The 25,115-nt window shown below is 54.5% G+C and overlaps 1 protein-coding gene across 1 annotated transcript in view; it reads left to right on the top strand.

The window, feature by feature from the left end:
- The first annotated feature begins 1,376 nt into the window (after positions 1–1,376).
- Positions 1,377–25,115, top strand: part of CLPTM1 (CLPTM1 regulator of GABA type A receptor forward trafficking) — a 28,281-nt gene continuing 4,542 nt past the window's right edge. Inside the window, exons 1-9 of the mRNA XM_067720882.1 lie at positions 1,377–1,482; positions 7,055–7,167; positions 13,935–14,058; positions 14,921–15,079; positions 17,377–17,494; positions 21,793–21,878; positions 22,698–22,818; positions 23,409–23,653; positions 24,728–24,821. Of these exons, the coding sequence (XP_067576983.1) occupies positions 1,411–1,482; positions 7,055–7,167; positions 13,935–14,058; positions 14,921–15,079; positions 17,377–17,494; positions 21,793–21,878; positions 22,698–22,818; positions 23,409–23,653; positions 24,728–24,821 (1,132 nt within the window). The 5' untranslated portion in view covers positions 1,377–1,410. The remainder of the gene's footprint in view (positions 1,483–7,054; positions 7,168–13,934; positions 14,059–14,920; positions 15,080–17,376; positions 17,495–21,792; positions 21,879–22,697; positions 22,819–23,408; positions 23,654–24,727; positions 24,822–25,115) is intronic.

Genomic DNA, 25,115 nt, shown 5'->3' with positions numbered 1-25,115 from the left:
CAATCATGCCCTGGGACAGTGCTGGAGACACACCCATCTCTGTCAGTGATGACACAAAGTGGGCAGGGAGGGGGTGGGGAGTCCAGAGATCTAGGAGGACTGGGAGGCGGTGCCCCGCCCAGTCTGGGGGCCAGGGAGGAGGGATAATACTATTGAGCTGAGACCGCGAGGAAAGTGGAGGATTATCAATAGACAGTAAAATGATAAATAAATAATTAAAATATCTCTATGCAAAGCCTGCTCTCCTTTTCAGATAATATGTAAAGTTCATAATAAAAGTGCGTGATACTGATCACTTAGCCCCACACGGAGAACCCGGGCCAGGTGTTTTATATTCTTGATTTCACTGGGTCTTCCCAATAACCCGACGGGGCAAAGGCGGAGAGGAATAGCGGGTACCATTATAATGCCTAGCTTATAAAAGAGGAAGAAAATGAAGCCCAAAGAGATAGGTCACTTGTCCGGGATCATTTAGTCGGTCAGTAGCACAACCAGGGTCTGAACCCAGGTCAGACTTCCACCCAATTCATTGGTGAAGGTTTAAAAGCCGCTGAGTCTTCTGTCCTCTCTGGGCCTCCATAATTCCTTCTCCGGGCCAAGGGTCTTTCAACACGTGTCCAAGCCCGGAGCTGTAGGAAGATAGCTAATGAAAAAGTACGGAGTTCTTAGAGCCCTTGAAGCCGAGGCCATAGCCGCGAGGTTTACTAGAAAGCGGACCGCTGAGGGAACGCGCATGCGCATTAAACTAGGCGGCCCGAAAGCTTAGGGAGGGGCTGACAAGGTCCGATTTGGAAGTGTGGTGGCGTGCGAACACTGAAGTAGTAACTAAATGCACAGAACTATAACCTAGGGAGACTTGTCGGAGGAAAGGGCTGTGTTACGAAGACGGGTCTGAAAGCGAAGCCACCGACCAAAGATCCTGCCCTCCGAGTCTTGGGTGCGGAGGCCAGGAAGGTTCCTTTAACGCAGGAGGGGCGTGGTTCAAGTGGAGCGTCTCTAAGAGTTACGGTGGCCGGGAAAGCTCAAGAACTTGGAACTTAAAGAATAGGCGGGGCAAAGTGGACAGGATGACCCAGGAGGCTCGTATAACTGGAAGAAGCGGGTTATTCGTGGGGGCAGAAAGAACGCAGGCTGTGGGAAGCGTACATGTTGGCCAAGAAAGCCCTGGGAGTTCGGGGCATGCAGTGTGTCTACTACGCGAAAACAAACAGGCTGCGACGCGACGGAGAGTACGGTGGCCTGCTTGGTCTTTTCATAGACTTTAGCGGTTCCTGAGAGGCGTGGCTGAGGCGCTCTTGCGGGTTACGGTGGCCGGCAGGTCGGGGAAAGCGTGAAATCTCGCGCGATCGCGCTGGAGCCGTCGGGGACGGGGCGGGGCTGGCGGCGGGGGCGGGGACCCGGAGCGGGAAGATGGCGGCCGCGCAGGAGGCGGACGGGGCCGGCAGCGCCGTAGTGGCGGCCGGGGGAGGCAGCTCCGGTCAGGTACGGAGGCCGAGAGGGGCCTGAGGGGCTCTTCCCCACCCGGGGGGCCTCCCACGGGGCGTGTCCTGCCTCTTTTCACAGAATCCTGTGCACTGGGGGCTCCTTGCCCATAGGGACCTTGAATACCGGGCCCAGGTGGGGCCGGGCAGCCCGGGAGGCTGGACAGTGTAGGGAGCGGGGCCCTGTTGCGCGCCGGGTCCCCTGCATGCTCGCGCCGGGCGGCTACCAGGCTCGTTGCTCGAGCTGAGGACACAGTGGCGCGGAGGGGCGCAGACTTGTACCCAAGCGCCCTGGGTTCTCGACTCCGTGATTCCAGGCTGCAGGACAGTTCCTAGAATGGGCTGACGTTCACGGGGTGCTCTAGCTGTGGGCAATGATTGATTGATTGGGAGTTTTCTAACTCTGGGGAAGTCAGGTAATCATCGTGGATAAGGGCACGCGCTGTGGAGGCTGACAGACCCATTTTATAGTCAGGAATCCAAGGAACAGACAGAGGCGCCTACAGAAGGTCACCCAGGTTAGCTCTGGGATCCATTCCCTGTAGAACTTACCAGCCATTGCTGAAGCAAGGTGGTCGGGACTGAGATGGGTTTATTTTCAGCATAAACTAGTCCTGTGCCGGAATAAGTCCTGGTACTGATGACTTCTGACCCATTGCCACTTGAACTAAACTGAGGCTGCAGAACATACTAGTTCAGGCAGCCACCCTTCAGACGCTTAGGGAATCGATGGAGTGACAGGGAGGTGCTGTCGACCCACCCACTGGGATGTCACTGACACGTGGGAGGCAGCACAGGGGAGAAGAGTGCAGGTTGGGAGGGGAAAACGAAACTGAAGCTGACACTCTGTGACCTTGGAAAGTTCCTTTTCCCCTTCATTTCTCCAGTGGTAAATGGAGGGATTGGATAGGAGGGCCAGCCCTGTGATGGGCCATGAAGATAGCTCCAGCCATGTCCCTTCATCAGTGGAGTGAGAGAGAAGACTGGTGTGTAAACAAAGTATTATAATCCTGGATGACAAGGATGGTGACAAAAAGTCTGTGTTAGAAACTGAGGGAGCCCAGAGGAGGAGCAAATAATATCACCTGGGGAGGACACTAGTGTGAGATTTGTGTGACAGAGCCAGCATCCCTGGTCTGGATCTTTTCAGCATCTTCAGCCAGGGCCTGGCCCTGGGGGCAGCCCTAGGAAATGTTCGTCTCAATCTTTAGGGGCTTCCCAGTCTCGCTGAAAGAAGGTCTTTTCCCCCTCTGCGTTTCTGTTGATTATTGGGTGGGGGGTGATCGGAGAGACTAGGGCTCAGGGTGCCCCGATTGCCCTGAGCTTACAGAGGACCCCTCCCCCACAAGATCTCCTCTTGTCCCACTTCTGCTGAAAATCTTTCAAGACTTACTCCTTTGCTTTCAGGATTAAGTACAAATTCTTTGGTAGATCAAGGCTTTGCATGATCTGCCCTTTTTCCTCAGACTGGGCTAGGATTTCTCAGCCTCAGCACTATTGACATTTGGGGGTGGATAATTCTTCGTGGTAGGGGCCGCCTTGTGCATTGTAGGATGTTTAGCAGCACCGCTGGCCACGCTAGATATCAGTAGCACACACATCTCCTTCCCCAGTTGTGACAACTAAAAATGTCTCCAGATGTTGCTAAATGTCCCCTGGGGGGCAGAATTTTCCCTGCTTGAGTCACTGGACAAGAGGAGCGTCAGCCACCGTGAAGCTCTTTTATTTCCAGGAGTGTGCCTTGCGCTCTCTCTGCACCTCGTAGCCTTTGCACATGTTTCTCTTTACTTGCCTGATCCTTATTAGTCCTGTGCATCTCAGGTGTTCTCTCCCCTAGGAAGCCTCTCTGACCCTCTCAGACTGGGTCAGGGCTCCGACAGTCCCTGGGCTCCTCTGTCCCAGCCCTGCCCACTCTGGGTTGTCACTGTCTGTCTCCTCCAGTGGACTGGGAGCCCCTGGAGGGTAGAGCAGGAACTGTCTTGGTCACCACTGTGTGCCCAGCGCTTCCCAGCTCAGGACCAGGCACAGAGCAAGCCCTCAGCGTTAGTGGAATGAATGGGTCTTGAGGCAGAGGCTGGGCTGAGGTGGAATTCCCATGGTGGATCCAGGCAGTCAGGGAGGATGCCCTGACTTCCTCCCAGCCCCGGCCCAGTCTCGTGGCCTCAGCTGCTTCCTGGGCCCCTTAGTGGGTGTTCTGGGGATTGTGTGTGAGAGTGGGCTCATGGGTGCAAGAGCAGGAACTACTTCTTAGTCACTGCAGTGTCCGCAGCCACCGCTGTCCTCTCCTGGCTCATGCGCAGACCCTCAGCAATCTGCTGCCCCAGCCAGCCTGCTCCTCCTTCAGGCAGGGACTCAGACACCAGGCCCACAGCTCTGGTAATCATTGCTTCAGCTAACGTGGGTTGAGTCCCCACTACATGCTAGTCCCCATGCTGATGCTATGGCTATGAACAAAACAGAGGCCCTGCCCTCTTGGAGCCCATGTATTTGTTGAGGGCTGGGAGTGGGGTGGGGTTGGGGACAGGGACAGTGAACAAGGTAAATAAGAAAAGTATACAGCAGTTCGGATGGTGCTAAGTGCCATGGGCAGAACTAAAGGTGGGGAGGAGCATAGGAAGAGAGGGGTGGGGAGGAGGTTGCCATTTAAATACAGTGGTCTGGGAAGGGCTTTCTGAGGAGGTGACATTTGAACAAAGACCTAAAGGAGATGAGGGAGGGAGTCACACATATGGTGGGGGAAAGCCTTTCAGGTAAAGAGAACAGCCAGTGCAAAGGCCCTGAGGTGGAACAGGTGTGATGAGGGAGCAGCAGGGAGGCTGATGTGGCTGCAACTGGTGACCGAGGGGAGAGGGGTGAGAGCAGATGGGCACAGAGGATCATGCCAGGCCTCAGAGGCCATGGTGACAACTTTGCCTGTACTCTGAGGGAAGTGGAGCCACAGGAGAGTTACCTTTTTATTGAAGTGTAACTTAGATGCCGTAACATTCACCTGTTGTCAGTGTAGAGTTCAGTGGCTTTCAGCACATTTATGCAGTTGTGCAGTACAGTCACCACCACCGTGTGGTCTGAGAACACTCCCATCCCTGCAAAACACTCCCTTGTTCCCTTTTGCGCTTTCTCTGCCCCCAGCAGTGTCCCTTTTTATTGCTCAGTAGTATTCCATTGTGCAGATCCATCACCGGTCATTCATCGAAAGACTTTTGGGTTGTTTCTGGCTTTACAAGTAACACTGCTGTGAACATTTGCGTATAAGCTTTTGTGTGGACGCCGAGTTCTCGTTTCTCGGAGGCAGAGACCTCGGAGTGGGATTGCTGGTTCGGATGGCAGGGGCACATTTAGCTTTTTAAGTAGCTGCGTATTTTTCAAAGCAGCAGCTCCACTTCTCCCGCCAGCAGTGTACAGCTCTTTCAGTTTCTCCACGTCCTCGCCAGCACTTGTGATTGTCCATCTTTTTGATTACGGGCATCCTAGTGAAGTGGCACCTTTGCATCTGGCTTTCCTTTGCATTTCCCTGGGAGGGTTTCCAGCCAGCTTGTCCACCATTGCAGGTAAGAGAACAGACCTGGGAGCCAGCCAGACGTGGGTTCAAATCCTCGCCCGGCCTCAAGCTTCCTTTTCTTGATCCAGAATCAGCTCAGACCTGCTGCAAACCCTTGCTTGCCCCCCCCCCCCACCCAGTGCTCCCATGAGCGAGGCCAGCCCTGAACAAGGGGGCCCTGTGCCTATTCGACCTCGGCCAAACCTTTGCCCACACCTCTTCTCTCCCTTAGACACCCTTCACCCAAATGTCAAAGACAGCTCCTCGGGAGGCCTCCCTAACCACCCGGTCACCCCCTCTGCTTGTTTCCCCTGGAACACTTTCCTGTTTACCTTTGTTAATTATCCTGTTTACTGTTCTGCCGGCACCTTTCCCTCTAGACCCTGAGCTCTGGGAGGGCAGAGACCCCAGAGCTGTGTGGCTACCACTGACCCTGCTGCCCAGCACGGGCCTGGCGCACAGTAGGTACTCGGGAGTTACTTTTATCGACACACAGAGGAAATCTGTTCTACCCTAAACGTACTGGTATGATCACAGCCTGGCCCTTGGGTCAGAGAGCTGAAGAGCCAGAGAGGGAAGTGACACACCCAAGCTCTCACAGCCAGGGACCATGGGACCGGTCCACAGCCCAGGTCTGTCAGACCCCAGAGCCCCACCTTTTACCGCAGTGCTCTTCTGCACTTGGGAGACGAAAGGGAAGAGCTCTTGCTGGTGAAGGGGACAGGAAGTGACAAGTGACGCCTTTAACAGATGCTGGCCTCAGCTTCGTGGCAGCCTCATCTGGCTTTGGGAGCCTCTGTCCCTACTCTTGGGGGCATTTGAAGCCGACAGAAGATGTTGCAGAGGAGCGGGCTTGAGGCAGGAGTCGGGGGACTGGGGAGGCCCAGGAATGGGTGGATTGGTGGCCTGAGTGTTCAGGGCAAGCCCTTCAGAGAGCATTTGTTGATTCCCCGGGTGTTTATTGAGCCCCTGCTCTCTGCCAGCCCTGGGCTGGGCAATGCTCCCACCTAACAGCCATCATGACAGTCCTGGGTCCTGTCTCTCTTTTTTTTTTGGCGGTACGCCGGCCTCTCACCGTTGTGGCCTCTCCCGTTGTGGAGCACAGGCTCCAGACGCGCAGGCTCAGCGGCCATGGCTCACGGGCCCAGTCGTTCCGCGGCATGTGGAATCTTCCCGGATCAGGGCACGAACCCGTGTCTCCTGCATCGGCAGGCGGACTCTCAACCACTGCGCCACCAGGGAAGCCCTGGTCCTGTCTCTTAAAAGCTGGAGGGTGAGGGGACAACTGGCGGGAGTTGTCACTTCTGAGCTTCTGTTTCTGAATGAAGATTGTTTCTTTGGGAAGTCCTGCCTGACTCCCTGGCCTGCCCACACTCCTGTCATCGTGCTGCCATCATCCTTCCTGAGTGACCCAGACAAGTGGCTTAGGCTCCCTGAGCCCCCGTTTGCTCGGCTGCCAAATGGCGGTGTTCCTAGTTCTGGCCTCACGGGGTGGTCTGTGCTGTGTACATCTCACACACCTCTGTGTGGCTCACAATCTGATTGTGTTTTTCTGTGTCTGTCTCACCTGCTAGATCCAGAGCCCCTGGAGGGATGGGCCCCCCACAGGGCTGGCCACAGAGGAGGCGTCAAGAATTGTTTGCCCACGGAAGGACCTTTCAGATAAACCCAAGCCTTGCAGAATCTGACACCTGCCGCCTAACCCCTTCTACGGTGTCCCCAGTAGCCATCTCCTTGCATCCTGGGCTCCAGCCCCAGGGTGCATTGGCCCATCCTCGGAGTCAGACTGTCTCTCTCACCTTCTTGTCTGCACCTGCTGCTTCCCTCATTGCCTCCTCTGCACCAGCCAACTGGTTATGATTTAGGGCTCAGCTCTGATGTCTCCTCCTCCAGGACCCCTCCCTGACCCCCAGGATGGGCCAGGCGCCCTCCCTGTGGTCAGCCCTTACTGGGCCTCGGCACATGGTGGTGCCTACAACAGCCTTGGCGCCTCAGGATGCATCCTCCCTCCTCACCCTGGCCTCTGTCCCTGCAGGTGACTAGCAATGGCAGCATCGGGAGGGACCCGCCGGCGGAGACCCAGCCCCAGAACCCACCACCCCAGCCAGCACCCAATGCCTGGCAGGTCATCAAAGGCGTGCTGTTCAGGTGAGCAGATGTAGCTTTGGTTCTGTTCATTGAAAAAAGTTCAAGTAAGAAAAGCATAAAGAGGAAGGGAGGGAATTCTCTGGCAGTCCAGTGGTTAGGACTCCGTGCTTCAACTGCAGGGGGCACGGGTTCGATCCCTAGTCGGGGAACTAAGATCCCGCAAGCCATGTGGCACAGCCAAACAAACAAACAAATTTGTTTTAAAAAGAGGAAAGGAAAGAATCACTGAGGATTACCATCATTACTGTACTGCTGGAGACCTTTTTACTTTCTCATAATTCTGGGGGCTGGAAGTCTGAGATTAAGGTGTCAGGGTGTCTGGTTTCCTCTGAGGCCTCTCTCCTTGGCCTGTAGCTGGCCGTCTTCCTGTCTTCACATGGTCTTTCTTCTGTGTTGTCTGTGTCCTAATCGCCCCTTCCTATATGGGCAGCAGTCATACTGGATTAGGGCCCACCCTAAGTAATGGCCTCACTTAGCCTTAGTCACCTCTTTAAAGGCCCTATCTGCACATGCAGCCACTGAGATACTGAGGGTTAGAAGTGCAGCACGTGAATTTGGAGCGGGGCGGGACACAATTCAGCCACAACATCTGCATTACATAAAATTTAGCATTTTAACTATCTTTACGTGCACCACTCAGTGGCATTAAGTATACTGACATTGTTGTGCAACCATCAGACCATCTATCTCCAGAACTTCTTCATCTTCCCCAAACTGAAACTCTGTACCCGTTAAACACTAACTCCTCGATTCTCCCTCCTACCCCCGGCCCCCGGCCACCGCCATTCTCCCTTCCATTTCTGTGAATTTGACTGCTCTGGGTCCCTCCTGTAAGTGAAGTCATACAGGCTGTGCCTTTGAGAGTGGCTGGTGCAGATCCTTTTACACGCGGATGCGTGTGACCGTTCCCAGGTACCGGGAGCACAGGGCCTGCCTTCTGGAAGCCTGGCCTCTGAGTGAGGCCCTGGGGAGCTGCTGGGAGGGCGCAGGGGGATCTATCTGGGACTGGGTTTCTTCATCCGTGGAGCCCCTCCTTTCTCTTCACCGTGCCACTCCCTCCCCTCCCCCCGCCTCCGTCTCCAATAAGGACTTAGGATTTTCTTATATATCAGTTTCTTCTTTTCATGCTTCAAGCAGCTAGGAATAAAGATTACTTTTATCCCTCCCTTCATTGTTGCATGAGAGGCAGCCTATGTTACACAGTTCTACACCTTGATCTTTTTTTTCATTAACACTATATGTTAGAAATCTTTCCACATCAGTACATAAGGGAGCTTCCTTCAGATAGACGTTTTGAATACAGCCACAGTGCAGGCTAATTTCCTTCCTTAGGGCCAGGCGCCACCAAGAATCCGCCCCGGTGGGTGCTGGAAGACCGTCTCCATCTGGAGTTCGTAGATGGGATTCAGGGTTTGTTTTCAGGGGCCTGTGAGCTCCTGAAGCATCAAGCAGATTGCGTGAGAATGGCCTGTTTTGAGAGTAGAGGGTAGAGCCCGTGGTTTTCAGCACTTCCTCCAACTAAACCAGTGGTTACCTGGAGTGGAGGGCGGGGTGGGAGGGAGAGTTGTCATATGTCTTTTCATACACTTAAAATTTCCCCGTGAATGTAGAATGCCTACTTGGGGTGGGAGGGAGGATATGAGCATTAGGTGAGGGCCAGCCCTGGTGTCCTAGGGCGGGGCTTCCTGGTCTGGGATGCGGGGATGGAGGGCCCACGGTGAGCAGATGTTCTTCAGGGAACTGGGGATCTGGAATCCTACAGAAAGTCCAGTCCAGTCTGCTCCTGGAGACCCAGGAGCCCGGAGTGCGTGGGCCCCCTGCAGGCCACACGCTAAGCCGGGGCACAGCTGCCTGTGGGTGTCTTTGCTCACACTCTTCCTTGGCATATTTACTAAAATGGGAGCCTCCCTTGGAAATGGAGGGGTCCCCAGGAATGGCCAGTTCCAGACCTTCCCCAGCCGTGCGCATCAGGGACCTTCTGGGGTGGTGGGAGGCAGCAGATAGCTCAGCTGGACCATGGCCCCTGAGACCCCGGACCCCAGGGCTCCATGGCTTGTCCAGGCAGAGGCAAGTCCCTGCGCCTGATGCTGCCCTTTGGCGAGGTTTGGGGCTCAGCAGAGAGGCACCCACTCACGCTAGAATTCTCTTGTAGTGTTTTTCCATTCTGAAGTTTTTGGTATGCCTTTTTCCTATGATGAAAATAACAATAATAGCTAACACTTCTAAAACACTTACTGTATGTACCAGGCTCCATTCTAGATGATGTATTATATCGTGTGTGTGTACATATCAATGCATTTAATGCTTGTAGACAAGCCTACGAGGTAAGAAGTGTTGTTATCCCTTTTTTTTTTTCATTTATTTTTGGCTGCTTTGGTTCTTTGTTGCTGTGCGTGGCTTTCTCTAGTTGCGGCGAGCAGGCACTACTCTTCGTTGTGGTGCATGGGCTTCTCATGGCGGTGGCTTCTCTTGTTGCGGAGTGCAGGCTCCAGGCGCACGGGCTTCAGTAGTTGTGGCACATGGGCTCAGTAGTTGTGACTCACGGACTCTAGAGCGCGGGCTCAGTAGTTATGGCACACGGGCTTAGTTGCTCTGCGGCATGTGAGATCTTCCCGGACCAGGGCTTGAACCCGTGTGCCCTGCATTGGCAGGCGGATTCTTAACCACTGTGGCACCAGGGAAGCCCTGTTATCCCTATTTTAACTGTTGAGGAAATGGAGGCCTAGAGAGGTTAAGAGTCTTGCCTAAGGTCACCCAGTCGGGAAGTAGGAGAGCTGGGCCTCAGATCCAGATATTGCAACTTAGAGGCTGAGCACTTAACCTCTCTGCTATACAGTTGATCCTTGAACAACATGGGGATGGGGGGGGCCGACCCTGTGTATCCACGTATCACTTACAGTTGGACCTCTGTACTAGCGATTCCTCCATATCTGTGTTTCCACATCCACGGATTCAACCATCCATGGATCGTGTAGTACTGTAGTATTTACTGTTGAAAAAGATTCGTATAAGTGGTCCCACGCACTTCAAACCTTTGTTGTTCAAGGGTCAACTGTATTGCTTTTCACACCAGCAATCAATAAGTACTTGTCTCATCTAATAATTATAGAGCTGCATGTATCTGAGAGACCCGAATTAACACGATAGACGTTTCCCTGTCTCTCATGTACTATCCTGGGCCTAGGCAGACCAGGATTCTGCGGGCTTCTGCATCCCAGATTGCTTCCTGCCCTTTGTTCCACCATTGCTAGGTTTTGCCCTTTATCCTCATGGCCTAATACAGTTGCTGAGGATAAGACCATCACGTCCACATTCCAGGAGGGAAGAAGAAATAAAGGAGGGATGCTCTTTCTATTGAAGACACTTCCCCAAAGTCCAGTAAACACACTGTTTTTACATTTTATTGGCCAGAACTTCACCATGTGTCCACACCTGGCTGTAAGGCTGGATTTTGTCGTCTTTATTCCAGGTAGCCAAGGGGTCCAGTTAAAATTTAGGAGTCTTCTTTCTGAGGGAAAAGGGAAAGATGAATATTGGGAAACAACTAGCAGTCTGCTACAGTTTCATTGTGGGGCTTTTATTTTGTTCATTAAAAAATTCAAAAAGAAAAGCATAAAGAAGAAAATCAAAAATCACCTGAAAGTAACCATTATTCATCATTCCTGTATTGGTGGCGGTCCTTTCCCATGTTGATTCACGTGCATGCTGTTTTCATTGTGCAGAGTTTTTTTTAAGACAGTATTGTGTTTTGAGGCATTTTGGGTTTTTTTGCTTACCCCAGGCCTTCCCTATTCCCCCAAACCAAGGGAATCCATTTTAAAGTCTGATGTGTATTTTATACCTTTCTCTACTTTTATGTTGACGTACAGGTGCATTACAAATTGTTGGGTTTTTTTTTTTTTATTGTGGCAAAATACGTATAACAAAATCTACCCTTTTAACCATTTTTAAGTGTATAATTCTGTGGCATTAAGTACATCCACGTTATTGTGCAGCCATCACTGCCATCCATCTCCAGAACTTTTTCATCTTCCTCAACTGAAACTGTCCCCATTAAATACTAACTCCCACTTCTCTTTCCCCCAGCCCAGGTTTTTGTTTTTGTTTTCGTTTTCACATAGTATATTATACAGAAATGGATGGCTACTCTGTACACTTTCCTTCATCTTGCTTTTCTCTTTAAACAGTGTATCCTGTAAATATCTCTACTTCATTTACAACACAAAGACTGTGTATTATGTCTATTCAGTTTTGTAAATTGAGAAAATGACTCTGAGTATATTTGTTTTAACTGTCATTTTGTTTCTATTTTGATTTCTTTCTATCATGTTATTCAGAGTGGATACTTCTGAAGCTCTCTCTCAATATACATTTTGAGGGTTTTATAACATTCTGAAACCTCCAGTGCTTCTGAGCATCTCAAATTTTGGGTTCTTTTCTTTTCTGTCTTTTTTTAAATTTTTATTGGAAAATGGTTGTTTACAGTGTTGTGTTAGCTTCCACTGCACACCAGAATGAATCAGCCGTACACGTACAGCTATCCCCTCCCCTTTGGATTTCCCTCCCATTTAGGTTACCACAGTGCCATTAGGTAGACTGGTTTTGGTTTCTGCTGCTTCTCACTCATAGTGTCTTGTTTCCTTGTGCGCCTGGCTTATCTGTGGCTGTGTGTTGATCATCATACTTGGAAAATTATTTATAGGAATCATTCCAGGCCTAGGATGAACCTGTTTTCCTACAGAGAGGACTTGCTTTGCCTCTGCTGGCTGCCTGGAGCATTGTCATTCGGGCTCTCCTTGGTACCAGGTTCAAGGCTCTGGCTGTGCCCACCTGGCGTGCGACTCTGAGGAGGACTAGGCCACACCTGCTTCCCCGTGTCCTTGGCAGGGAGCCCTGTGGAGTCTCAGCTTCTCATAGAGTAGGTCTCTGGTTACCCTGTGTGGGCCCTGGGCTGGCGTTTTTGTTCACCCATCAAAACACCTAGCAGATGTCCTCAAACACCAAAAAGAAGCTTCCAAAAAAAAGGAAAACTATATTCAATATCTCATAATAACATATAATTGAAAATAATCTGAAAAAGAATATATATACACATTATATCATATATTATCAATTATATATATATAAATATGTGTATATATAACTGAATCACGTTGCTGTTTACTTTTTTTTTTCAAATTAATTAACTTTTTGGGCTGCGTTGGGTCTTCGTTGCTGCGCGCGGGCTTTCTGTAGTTGCAGCGAACAGGGGCTACTCTTCGTTGTGGTGCGCAGGCTTCTCGTTGTGGTGGCTTCTCTTGTTGCAGAGCATGGGCTCTAGGCACATGGGCTTCAGTAGTTGTGGCACGAGGGCTTAGTTGTGGCTCGCGGGCTGTAGAGTGCAGGCTCAGTAGTTGTGGCGCACCGGCTTAGTTGCTCCGCGGCATGTGGGATCTTCCCGGACCAGGGATCGAATCCGTGTCCCCTGCATTAGCAGGTGGATTCTTTTTTTTTTTGTGGTACGCGGGCGTCTCACTGCTGTGACCCCTCCTGCCACGGAGCACAGGCTCTGGACGCACACGCTCAGTGGCCATGGCTCACGGGCCCAGCCGCTCTGCGGCATGTGGGATCCCCCCAGTCCGGGGCACGAACCCGTGTCCCCCGCATCGGCAGGTGGACTCCCAACCACTGCGCCACCAGGGAAGCCCAGCAGGTGGAGTCTTAACCACTGCGCCACCAGGGAGCCCTGTAAACATCTACTCTTAAAAGCATTGAAGAATGGACAAGACCGCAGACTTACCAGGCAAAAACTGAAAGGAAGATGGGAACCCAAGAAGTAAAGAAGGACTTCCCTGGTGGCGCAGTGGTTAAAGATCCACCTGCCGGTGCAGGGGTTCGAGCCCTGGTCTGGGAAGATCCCACATGCCGTGGAGCAGCTAAGCCCGTGCGCCACAACTACTGAAGCCCGGGTACCTAGAACCCATGCTAGGCAACAAGAGAAGCCACCACAATGAGAAACCCACACACTGCAATGAAGAGTGGCCCCCGCTTGCTGCAACTAGAGAAAGCCCACGCAGAGCAACGAAGACCCAACCCAGCCAAAAATAAATAAATTAAATTAAATAATTAATTAATTTAAAAACGAATATATGTTTACATATTTATATATAAACTTGATTAAAATATATAAGAAAATAGAAGAACACATAGAATATGTTGCTATATCGTGATATATAATTGTAAATGTAAAACTGGTGTTAGTATATTCTTAGTATATTAATTTTTATCAAGCTTTTCCAAGTTGTTTCCAACAGGAAAGTTGGTCTGAATAACCTAGCCCAGTGTTACTAAAAATAGGGACTCACCCATTACTTACTGTTTGCTTCTGCAGTTTTCAATTGATTTGAAGTTCTGAAATGTTGCTCTGCCTGATGTCTGTGTCTCTAAAATGCTGGGATTCCAGGTTCTAGGGTTCTCACACTTTGGGATTCCAGGGGACTGGGACGTTAGGTTTCCTAGTTCGGAGGTTTCGAGGGTCGAAGCCCCTGCAGCCCTGTGGCCGCCAGACTCCAGGGAGTCAGTGCCAGGCATCTGGGGTCTATCCCCGGGCATGGCCTTTGGGGGCATCTTGTCTTCTCAGCAGCCCTACAACTGCCTTCTCAGGGACCCTCCCTACTCGATCAGCCCCCGGGTCAGGCCGCAGCAGGTGCTGAGTCAGAAGGTCAAGCAGATCCACGTTGGAAAGAAAAGGCATGGAGACTCACCGCCTGCCCTGCTTGCCTCCTCAGGATCTTCATCATCTGGGCCATCAGCAGCTGGTTCCGCCGCGGGCCGGCCCCTCAGGACCAGGCAGGCCCCGGAGGAGCCCCACGCGTCGCCAGCCGCAACCTGTTCCCCAAAGACACTTTAATGGTAACCACTGGCTGGGAGGCCAGACCCGGGAGAGGAGGCGGGGAAGGTGTGGGGGAGTGGCATGGGCTGCTGGGACAGACGCGATCCCTGGTCACTGTCAGGTCTGTGAACGGGTCAAGGATTGAGAGACTCCAGCTGCGTCTTCAGCCCATGAAATCTGAGTCACTCAGGTGACACTTACAAGGAGCAAGTAACTCTTTTGGGTTTGTGGTGGTGGTCTTTCTGCGTGGAAGGACTTTGTTCAGGAGCACCTGCAACAGGTGTTCTAACCTCAGTAATCTCGGCTTCTCCCACCTCTGCGGTTCTCTGCAGCTCTGGGATGCCTGATTTCGTGGAATTCTGGCCAGCAAGGCGACCACCACTCGGCTGTTCTTTATCAGTGGGCCTTCTGGGCTCTGGACAAGGATGGCCACGGGGACTTGGGAAAGGAGGGAGTTCTGAGGCCAGCTCCCCAGTGCCCCTCGGTTCTCAGTAGCCGGCTGACACTCCTGCACATCTTGACTGTGCTTTATCCATAAGCCTGTGGCGCTCTGACCAAGAAGCCCATGAGAGGCTGAGAGGGGAGATGATTGAGGGAGGTCCGGATCCTTTCTAACCCCAAATTCTAATTGGCAGGCTGGACATTGTTTAATTGTTTTTTGCTCTCAGACCAGGACAGACGTGGTGGGGGTATGAGGAAAGAGAAAGTTTATTCTGCTAGCTGCTGCTCTTCTCTCCACTAACCTCCCCCCCCCCCCCCCGCAAATTGTTCATATTAGTGGGCCATTGCTGCCACGGCTCTTCATCTGCTCTTTATCTGTCAGCCTTCAGAGGGTCCTATAAGCAGCCCTAACGAAGCTCCCCCCACTTCCCCTCCCAACAGAACCTGCACGTGTACATCTCAGAGCACGAGCACTTTACAGACTTTAATGCCACATCAGCGCTCTTCTGGGAGCAGCATGACCTTGTGTATGGCGACTGGACGAGTGGCGAGAACTCAGATGGCTGCTACGAGCACTTTGCTGAGCTCGACATTCCACAGGTGGGGACAGCTTCTGGTTTCTGGCCCCAAGGCTGCTCGGCTAGCACTAAGGGCATTTCCTTGAACCAGCTCCCAGTCCTGCAATCGGGAGTCCAGGTTCCAAGCCTGGCTCTACTCTCAGTTCACATGCTTTGTGACCACAGGCAGGTCCCTGAGGTCTCTGGGCCTTGTCTTCCCCACCTCTCCATTTGGATGGAGTTGGAATTGGCGTAGGATCCTCCCAGCTACTTTCAGGGTTGTGTAAATCTGTGGTATAAACCAGTGAAAGATTAGTAATCATCCCTGGGGGTGGCCGGTCAGCCAGCCTGGTTTGAAAATAATAGTTAATGTTGATTGAGTGCTTCCTACGTACAGGGCACCAGCTGGGCTGACTGGTGGAAACCTCCCAGCAACCCTAGGAAGTGGGAACTGTTATTTCCATTTGACTGATGAGGAAACTGAGGTACAGAGAAGCCCCACCCAAGGTCACACAGCGAGTGTTAACTGAACTGAACTCAGGCTATCTGGCTCTGGACTCTGGCAGCCCCAGTTCAAATCCTGCCTCCTCCAGGGAGCTCTCCCTGACACTCGCTCAGCCAGCACCCTCTCTGGGCTCCCCAGCGCAAGCCGTGCCGGCTCTGGGGGGTTGTCACTACCTGAATATGGATCTGTTTTCCCCATGGGACCATCTTGGTCACAGCTCTGTCCCCAGCTCTGCCCAGCAGAGGACTGGGTGCAGAATCAGTGGCTGCTGAATAATCGATGAGTTTGATGAACCTGTGAATGTTGGCCTCTCTTTGGGGCTGCTCTCTCATTCCTTTCTCCCCGTCAAGTCTTCTCCTCGGCCTCCTGGGGAGGAGGGAGCATCTCTGCTCTGTCTGGCTCTGTCTGGGTCTCTTTGGGTAGCTGGAAGCAGTGGGTGGATGCGTTCTTTCTGAGGCAGACAGGATAGCCTGTGCTGAGAGGTGGCTCCCGCTGAGACTTCACGTCCAGCCCCCAGACCCCAACCCCAGATCCGAGGAAGACGGAGGGGCAGTAAGCCAGGCAGTGAGAGAAGCTTCCAAGGACTTGCTGCTAACCCTTCTTCCCAGCTCTGTGATGGGAGAGTGTCTAAGTTGTACTTGACTTTAATTTATGGAGGCGACTGAGCAGCCACACAGGCCAAGGCCATTGGAAGGAGAATTTACTACTTACATTTCCCAAGAGGAGGGGGCCCACCACACTACGCAGGGCCACGTGGGGAAGCACCAGGTTTGGACAGGAGCAGAAGGGGCATGGGGAGGCCTAGGCCGAAGCCTTTATCGAGGTTTCCGCAGGAAAGGCAGGGCAGGTGGGGAAACACCTTAGGACTGACCTGCTTGCCAGTCCCTAAGGGGGTGGCTGGGGTGTGGACTTGGGTTTGTTGGTTTGCATTTTAAAGTTATATTCAAAGTTAGGCGAGTTGTTTATTATTTCCAGGAATCAGCTAGACCTGGGAGGGGCGGTCTCTTCCCTGCCAGATGTGAAAACAGCATGAAATATAAAAACATGGTTGACACAGAGGTGGATTTAAAAGGCAGGGACGTGAGGACACAGCGTGGCCAGGTGAATCCCAGCTTACCACGAAGGTCAGACAGGCTGCAGTGCGGCCTCGGCCACCCACCCTGCACCTCAGGCAGGTGGCCACCCCACTTCAGTTTCCTCATCTGGGTGGGTGTGGCAGGGGGGTGAGAATAGTAGGTGAAAGACCCGGGCAGAGAGGTAGGACACAGACGGTGAGAGGCAGGGCCACGGGAGAGCCCACAGACTGGGTTTGGACCCACTTACTCGCTGCATGTAGCCTCTCTGTGTGAGCCCCAGTCACCACATCTGGAAAATGGGATAATAACATGCCCCAGTGCCCAAGGTTTACGTGAGTTATACGGACGTGACTCACTGGATCGGGCAGTTACCATTTGAAGTGCCAGAGTGGTATCTGGCCTTCGTTGTTCTACCGTTTAATGAATTAAGGCTGCTGACGTTTGTTGAGCTCCTATTCGGTGCTTGAGTAACCGTGCTCAGCGCTCTCAGATAATCTTTACGGCCCTGCTGTGCCCTCAGTGCTGATGATCTGCGTCCTGCAGGTGGGCCCTGAGGCTCAGCGAGGCGAAGCCTGAGGCCACACAGCCATTGTGGGCTAGAGCCTGGTTTTGAATTTGAGCCTAACTCCAGTGTCTGGCCCCTAACCACTTAACTACACTGCCCACCCTGAACACTCAGTAACGGGGATGAGGAAGCCGTGGGGGGCGGGCGTCGTGAGGGGCCTCACTGTTCCTTGTCCCCGTCGGACCGCCTTGCAGAGCGTCCAGCAGAACGGCTCCATCTATATCCACGTCTACTTCACCAAAAGCGGCTTCCACCCAGACCCCCGGCAGAAGGCGCTGTATCGCCGGCTCGCCACGGTCCACATGTCTCGGAGTAAGTCCCTCTCCATCTTGGGGCCCCCGTGGTGCCGCGGGCCTGGACTCCCAGGTCCACGAGGGCAGGCAAGAACCCTGTGCTCAGGGAGGCTGGGGTTGGTGGCCGGGCTCGAACCCCACGTACCCTGCATGCCTCTGGACACCCGTGGGCAGGCAGGAGAGGAATCGGCTTAGAAAGAGCAGGTGGAGAAAGGGACTTCGGAGAAGAGGAAGGGCGAGGCCGGCGTGTGCACAGTACCGGGCCTGGCAGAGCAGACACTCCAGAATGGCCCATGAGAGAACGATGGCTGATTAAACGAGCAGAGGGAGACTGCAGGCCCTTTGCCATTAGTTGCATCCGGCGTGCTCTCTGTGATTGCATCTGTGTCGGCCGCTCCTGGAATGGGTGCTGCACAGTGACCGCCCTGGGGGCTCCTGTGGGGCCGTGCGAGGCTCCCAGGCTGCAGGTTTGAACGCGTCCTGCATGGCTGCGCTGTGAGCCTCCGCCCCCGCACGCACACCTCTGAGTAGGGCCTCCCTTGACGAGGCAAGCTGGTGAGGGCCACGTCACCGGACAGGCCCCGTTCTCACCTCGCTGGCCACCCTCCTGGTGCCCCCCCTGAGAATCCTGATTGGGTGAGCAAACCGCAGGACTGCCAGTGACCCCAAGAAGCCCTGGGTCAGAACTGTGGCCATTTGGGACTTCTGACACGACCTCATTTTGAAACAGATTCTCTCTGCCCAGGGCATCTTCTTTAAAAAAAATGTTTTTTAATCTCTTGTTATAAGTACATGGTTTAAAATTCAAGTAATTTAACCAGACAGCGACACTCATGTGTCTCCTGCTCTCCCCCTCTTGTGTTCCCCCAGTTTCCACTCCCCACAGGCAACTGCTTTAGCTGTTTCTGCTACTTAATCTCCAAGGCTCCCAATAATAAGATGATAATGCAATTTCTTGGTTTTTCAGATTTGACATTATCTCTTGACTTCCTTCTCTGGAAGAGGAAATCTCAACTCAGGAACATAATTTGATTAGATTCATATTCAGCACTCAAATGGTTTTGAGTCTGTGCCTCTTCTTCCCATCTGAACCATACAGTGTGTGTAGTTTATTTTTCCTTTCCTGTCCAACATCTCCTTTTCTATGAGGTTAATAATTGTTGGCATTTTTTTGCCTGCCCTTCGTGTCTTTTGTTCTTGAGTCCACTGTCTCCTGATCGGCAGCTGTGGGACTCTCTCGCTGCACTTCAGTTTCAGCAGATCTAGAGAACAGACAGCCCCCCACACCCCCTCCCAAAAGCCCCCCATTCCCTTCGTGTGAATTTTGCGTGCTCCACCTCACTTCGATTCTGCTGCGCCTGTGGACTTGGTTAAGATCCCTGTGGCTGTTTTGTGTGGCGCAGAGACAGATGTGCTTTAATTTGCATGGGTTAGGTCTTTCCCTACCTCTTCTGGTACAAAAATAACGCAAAGGATGAGAACTGTTTTGTGGCCTTCTACACTGGATGAAGCAAAACTCTAGTGACTGTATTTCAGTACCCAAAGCTGATTTGGAAAAGTCCCCCAGGTGTGCTAAGCGCTGTTCTGAGCAAGTACGTCTGCGGACTGTGCTCTGTAGGGCGTTCCGCCCGGCTGGCTGGCTGGCTGGCTTCCGTGGAGTGCATCTGCGAAGATGTGGGCAGAGGCAGGCTGAGGGGTGTGGCCTGCAGGGGCCATCCCCACGGAGGTGTCCCCGAAAGTCTGGGTTACATGTGCCTGACGCGTCAGAGGTTGCTTTGAACGTGACCCAGGTGGGCGGCCGCTCGCTTGCGTCCCAGTTACACCGACCAGCCTCGCTCAATGCCAGCATCTTCTGTGGTTTTGTCTCTGGTGAATGTGATCCGTGTCACTGTGTGGTGAGGTCGTGTTCATGGTCAGCGTGACAGATGTTGGTGTGGTCTGCAAAATAGAATCTGCAGCCTGTGGACCTGGGAAACCACCAGGATCCCCCAGGCTTGCCTCACACCTGGGCCCGCTTAGGGCAGGGGCTTGAAGGGACACGGAGCTGGCCACCGGCCCACTCCAGGGCATAGAGCAAGAGTGTGGGATCGGAAGAGCCCCCTCCTCCCTTCCCCAAAGGGCCAGTGATCAGCACCCTAGCACAGTACTGTCCCAGAGGGATACAGTGCCCGCCGCAGAAGGCATTGTAAGTTTTCTAAGTGGCCACGTTAAAAAGAAAAAAAAAAAGGCCATGAAATGAACGTTAGTAATTTATTGAGGTCAACGTGTTGTCATTTCAACATGTAATCAGTATAAAAAAATTAATGAGGTACTTTCACTCTTCTTTTTCCTGCACTAAGTTTCAAATTCCAGTGTGTGTTTTGCACTCACAGCACATTTCAGTTTCAACGAGCCACATTGTCAGTGCTCAGGGTATAGTTTAACTCCAAGAAAAGGGGGCTTCTTCCTCCCTACGGAAGCCAGGTCCATCTCATATCATAACCCCATCTGGATGCCACCAAGTTGCAGAATGTTCTCCACCTGAGCCAGAGCCTCTCGCCTCTGGGGCTGGCCGGGCACGGTCCCTCCCTGCCCTGGACAGCCTCTCATGGGTGTGGAAGACAGCAGCGGAGCATGTCCCCGGGGAATTTATTCTCCAGGATGCCTACCCTTGGGTGTTTACTGCTTTCCCCTGACGTGGGAGCAAGGTCTCAAATGCGTTAATTGTGATAGAAGTGATGGGATGATGTTCATGGAAACCGTAAGAGCAGCTGGCCCCCGGGCTGAAATCCTGAGTCAATTCCCAGAAGTGGTTTTGAACTTGAGCTCATCCATAGACTCCAGAAGCCCCTGGTTCTGAGCGGGTGGGAGGGATCTGGGCCCTGTGGCGTGCGTCAGTGTGACATGCAGGGGTGCTCTGCCGGCTGGGCTCTGTAGAGCAGAGAGCCACTTCGCAGTGGTCCTGCCCAGAAGAGGCGAGGCTTTAATCCCCATTCTCCAGAGGGGGGACTGAGGCCCGGGGAGGTGATGTAGCTCACCAGCGTCCCTCAGTTCATGGGAGACAGAGCCAGGATGTGACCCCAGGGCCCCCGCTCTTGGCCAGCTCCCTCTTCCATTTCCCCATCTCCCTAGCACCTGGGGGCAGGATGGAGAAGTCACAGGAGGGACAGGCCATGTGTTGTCCCAGCATAAGGGGGAGCTGAAGAGTTACCCAGACCCGGATGGAGGCGGGGAGATGGAGCATGAACAAGCACGAGCCCTGTCGTCCTGGCATGTCTTGGCAGGGTTTGGGGCAGCGTGGCAGGGAGCCCGTGTCTGACCTGGCCTCAGCAAGAGGAAGTGAGGTCCACTCCTGCCCGGGGATTCACAGCCCCAAAATATTTCTCGCGTTGGCGGCTCTGGGCCTTCTCCGGCCCTGTCTCGGCCCACCTGTTTATATTTATCAATGCTGCTGTTCGTCACTGGGGGGTGATACTGCAGGGCCAAAACGGGCCCGGCCCCACCTGGGGTTTGCAGACTGGTTGAGGGGGCAGACAGCAAACAAGTAAACCAGTGGGCAGGTGAACCAGTGGGTCGTGATGAACTGTGGTGAAGGAAACAGAAATGGCGAGGAACCCACCCGGGCTCCAGGAGCCGCCCTCAGTGGAGTGGGCGGAAGGGACATTTAACCAGGGGCTGGAAGGGGGAGAAGGAGCCAACCAGGAAGATCCCAGCCATGCTGGATCCCTGCCGGGGAGGCGCAGCAGCACGTCTGCAGGCCCAAGGTCGGCGCATTTGAGGAGGAAGGAGTGGGGTGCGCAAGGATGAGAGGTGGCGAGGGCTGAGGTTGGTGGGGCCGTGGTGAGCACGTCAGGGGCCCTGCCCGGGGCAGCGGGAGCTGTCTAGGATTCTGAGGCAGTGGGATGACTCGATCAGTTACTTGGATCTTAGGGGCAAGAGTGGCCACTGGGAGGCCAGTGAGGAGGTGACTGCGGTCATCCAGGAGGGGGCGCCGTGGCCGGCCTGGGGTGGGGCTCTGGAGGTGGGAGGCAGTGCTCGTATCTGAGGCATGTGTCGGAGGGGCCGTTCACCCGGGGTGGGCTGATGGAACAGATGCAGCAAATCCTGGAGGAGGAGACTCCTGGTGCAATTTGGTAGATGCCGGTGTCACTGTAAAGATGGGGAACCTGGGACTGGGGTGAGATTTGAGAAGGCAGTGCAGGCTTTCTGGTTGCCGTCGTCGGTTGGTGGGTGGAAGAGTGGGAGCCGGGAACCGGGTGGGCAGAGGCCTGGGGCCTGGGGCCTGCGAGTGCCAGCAGGTCTCACATCCACCCCCTTTCCCTGCCTCCTCGCCCTCAGTGATCAACAAATACAAGCGCCGGCGGTTTCAGAAAACCAAGAACCTGTTGACGGGAGAGACGGAAGCTGACCCAGAAATGATCAAGGTAAACACGAGCAGAGCCGTCGAGTTCTGGGGGTGCCGTCCGGCCCGTTCCCAGCCCAGCAGCCGGACCACAGGGGTTGTCTTCTGACACCACCACTGAGCCACTGGCAGCCGGGGGCTTTCGCCTTTCTGAGCCTCAGTTTCCCTCCCTGGAAACTGGGTTAGAACGTAGAGCTAGCTCTCAGGGAGTGGGGGCGTTGCCGGCGAGGTTACAGCTGACCTCCAGCAGTGGCAGGGCGGGTGCTCTGTGCGCCGTACACGCACCCACCTGGAAGCCTCGCGCCAGCCCTGTTGGGTGAGTCCCGTCACAAGGAGACTTACACGAAGTATCACAGCCAGGAAGTGGCAGGGCTGGGATTCACACCCAAGCAGCCGGACCCCAGAGCCCGGGCTCGGCCCGGCACAGATGAGGTACCTGCTAACGTTGGCTCTAGAAGGAATACTCCCGGTTAATCCGGGGACGTTAACCCGCGGTGGCACCAAGAGTCTTCCTCTCTCCACGAGGTGGTTCCAGGCGGGAGGGCGGCCCCTGAGTACGGAGGCTGCACGCAGGTCCCACACTGTGCGGTCGTGAGGCTGTACTTTGCAGCCTGGTGCGCCGTGCCATCCATATGGGCAGGCCTGGGTTTTCTGCTCCGTGAGGTGGCTGGGGGCAGCCAGGGCAGCGGGGTCTAGAGGCTGGTGCGGGGACTGGCCAGGGTGAGCCCTCGGCCAGCGGTCGCTGTGGTGGTTGCTCTTCTGCTGTCGCGACTGTCACGGGAGTCCTCAGGAGGAAGCGAGCAGGTGCCTCTGAGACCCACCACCCCCTGTCTCCCCTCAGAGGGCTGAGGATTACGGGCCTGTGGAGGTGATCTCCCACTGGCACCCCAACATCACCATCAACATTGTGGACGACCACACGCCGTGGGTGAAGGGCAGCGTGCCTCCTCCCCTGGACCAGTGTGAGCCCCCGGCCACCCTCTTGGGCTCCTGACCAGGCCATTTTCTTGTCTCCTGGCCCCACCCCCAGCCCGAGATCTCTGACTAGGTCTCCACCCTCCCAAGCTTCCTGCCCTGCCCCTCTAGACACTCCCCTTTCTCTTCCTCCCACACCCCCTGGTGACCCCAGCCCTGACCACCTTGTGTCCAAACTGGTCTCATCTAGCCATGAGCTTTTTTCGGAAAAGGTGCATCCGTTGCCAGCCTTGGAAATTGGGGCAGCATCACTTAGGAACCCAGGTTTTTGACTTATTTTACTGAAGCCTGACGAGTGGAGAGCCTCGGGGCAGCCACAGTCTGGAGCTGAGCTGCAGCTGTCCCCTTCAGCCAGGGCCTACCCAGCCCTCCCTAGCCTGCCCTCTCCCTGACTCCTTGGCACAGCCCAGAAATGTTCCCTGTGCCCCAGTCTCTGTCCCAGGGGCCCCACTGGATCCCTGCAAACATCCGAATTTGACACCTTTGTCCTCGGAGGCTGAGGGGTCTCCCCACCCCCGTGGGTGCCTGTGGCCTCTGGTCCAGGCTGAGCGGTAACCCCTGCCCCGTGTGCCTGCAGATGTGAAGTTTGATGCCGTGAGCGGTGACTACTACCCCATCATCTACTTCAACGACTACTGGAACCTGCAGAAGGACTACTACCCCATCAACGAGAGTCTGGCCAGCCTGCCCCTCCGCGTCTCCTTCTGCCCGCTCTCGCTCTGGCGCTGGCAGCTCTACGCTGCCCAGAGCACCAAGTCGCCCTGGAACTTCCTGGGCGACGAGCTGTACGAGCAGTCAGATGAGGAGCAGGACTCGGTGAAGGTGGGGGGGGGGTGGCGGGAGGCTCCCAGCCCCTTCCTGGCGGCAGGAGGGGAAGGGGAAGTGGGCCAGGCCGATGGCCTGGGGGCTGCGAGCGGATGCTCCCCTGCCCACAGTTTCACAACCTCCCAGCCGCCCTCCCTGCAGTGGGCAGGAAACGCACTCGGCCCTCTGGCTCTGGCTGACTCTGGGGGTCCTGCCTCTGAGGCTTCCACGGTCCTCCTTTTTTTTTTTTTTTACATTTATTTACTTATTTTTGGCTGCGTTGGGTCTTCACTGCTGCTCACGGGCTTTTTCTAGTTGCAGTGAGTGGGCGCTACTCTTTGTTGCGGTGCGCGGGCTTCTCATTGTAGTGGCTTCTCTTGTTGCGGAGCACAGGCTCACTAGTTGTGGCTCACGGGCTCTAGAGCGCAGGCTCAGTAGCTGTGGCTCAGGGGCTTATTTGCTCCGCGGTACGTGGGATCTTCCCAGACCAGGGCTCGAACCCGTGTGCCCTGCATTGGCAGGCGGATTCTTAACCACTGCGCCACCAGGGAAGTCCCCATGGTCCTCCTTGTCACGGCTTTTCTGTTTGCAAGGCCTGGCCCTCAGGGTCTGGATCTACCCCTCCCTGCTTCTTCGGCCCCATGTTGTGCCTCCCTGACTTTGGGCTCTGACTCCATGTGTCTGCTCCCTCTCACTGTGTCCTTGAATATTCTTCTCTGCCTGTGTCTGTCTTGTTGAGCCTGGTCTGTGCTTGCCCGGGGCTGTCTTTGGTGTTGGGTTTCTGTCCCTGGCTCTGACAGTCCCTTCATCTCTCTCAGTTATTTCTCTGCCTACCCCCATCACTGTCTCCCCATCTCTCCTCTGTCTCCATCTTTCTCCCTCCCTCTCCGTGCATCCCTCGCCCACCTCTCTGTGCGCATCTACCCATCTCTGACCTGCTCTCCTCCCGGCCAGCACCACACCCCGCTGGGAAGCCCTGGGGTCAGGTCTGGGGAATATCAGGAGGTTCTTCCGGGGCCCAGAGCAAGGAGAGATGGGTCGGCTGATGAGGGCACGGCAGCGCTCACAGCATCTCCCCCACCCCCACCCCAGGTTGCCCTCCTAGAGACCAACCCCTACCTGCTGGCGCTCACCATCATCGTGTCCATTGTCCACAGTGTCTTTGAGTTCCTGGCCTTCAAGAACGGTAAGGGTGGGACCCTGGGCCCCGTGAGAGGCCGTGGGGGACTGGGGACAAGGGGGTGTGTGGTGGGAGGATAGGGCCTGCTCCCTCCCTCTTCCTCTTGGGCCCTCCCCCTACCTGGGGCCTGTCAGCCCCACTCCAGAGGCCTGGTGAGCAGCCGCCAACTCCCAGCCCAGAAACTCCCATCTACCGGGCGTGGCGCTGGGGGAGGGGCTGGGCCTGGCGTTCTGGCAAAGGCCAGGACAGCCGCCAGGAAGCAGGGCCGGGGAACTCCAAGGCGGGGAGCAGGGAAGCCCC

This window comes from Pseudorca crassidens, chromosome 20 (assembly GCF_039906515.1).
Source record: "Pseudorca crassidens isolate mPseCra1 chromosome 20, mPseCra1.hap1, whole genome shotgun sequence".
Lineage (NCBI taxonomy): Eukaryota > Metazoa > Chordata > Mammalia > Artiodactyla > Delphinidae > Pseudorca > Pseudorca crassidens.
Note: the sequence above shows the minus strand (reverse complement) of the source record. Positions and strands in the feature narration are given on the sequence as shown.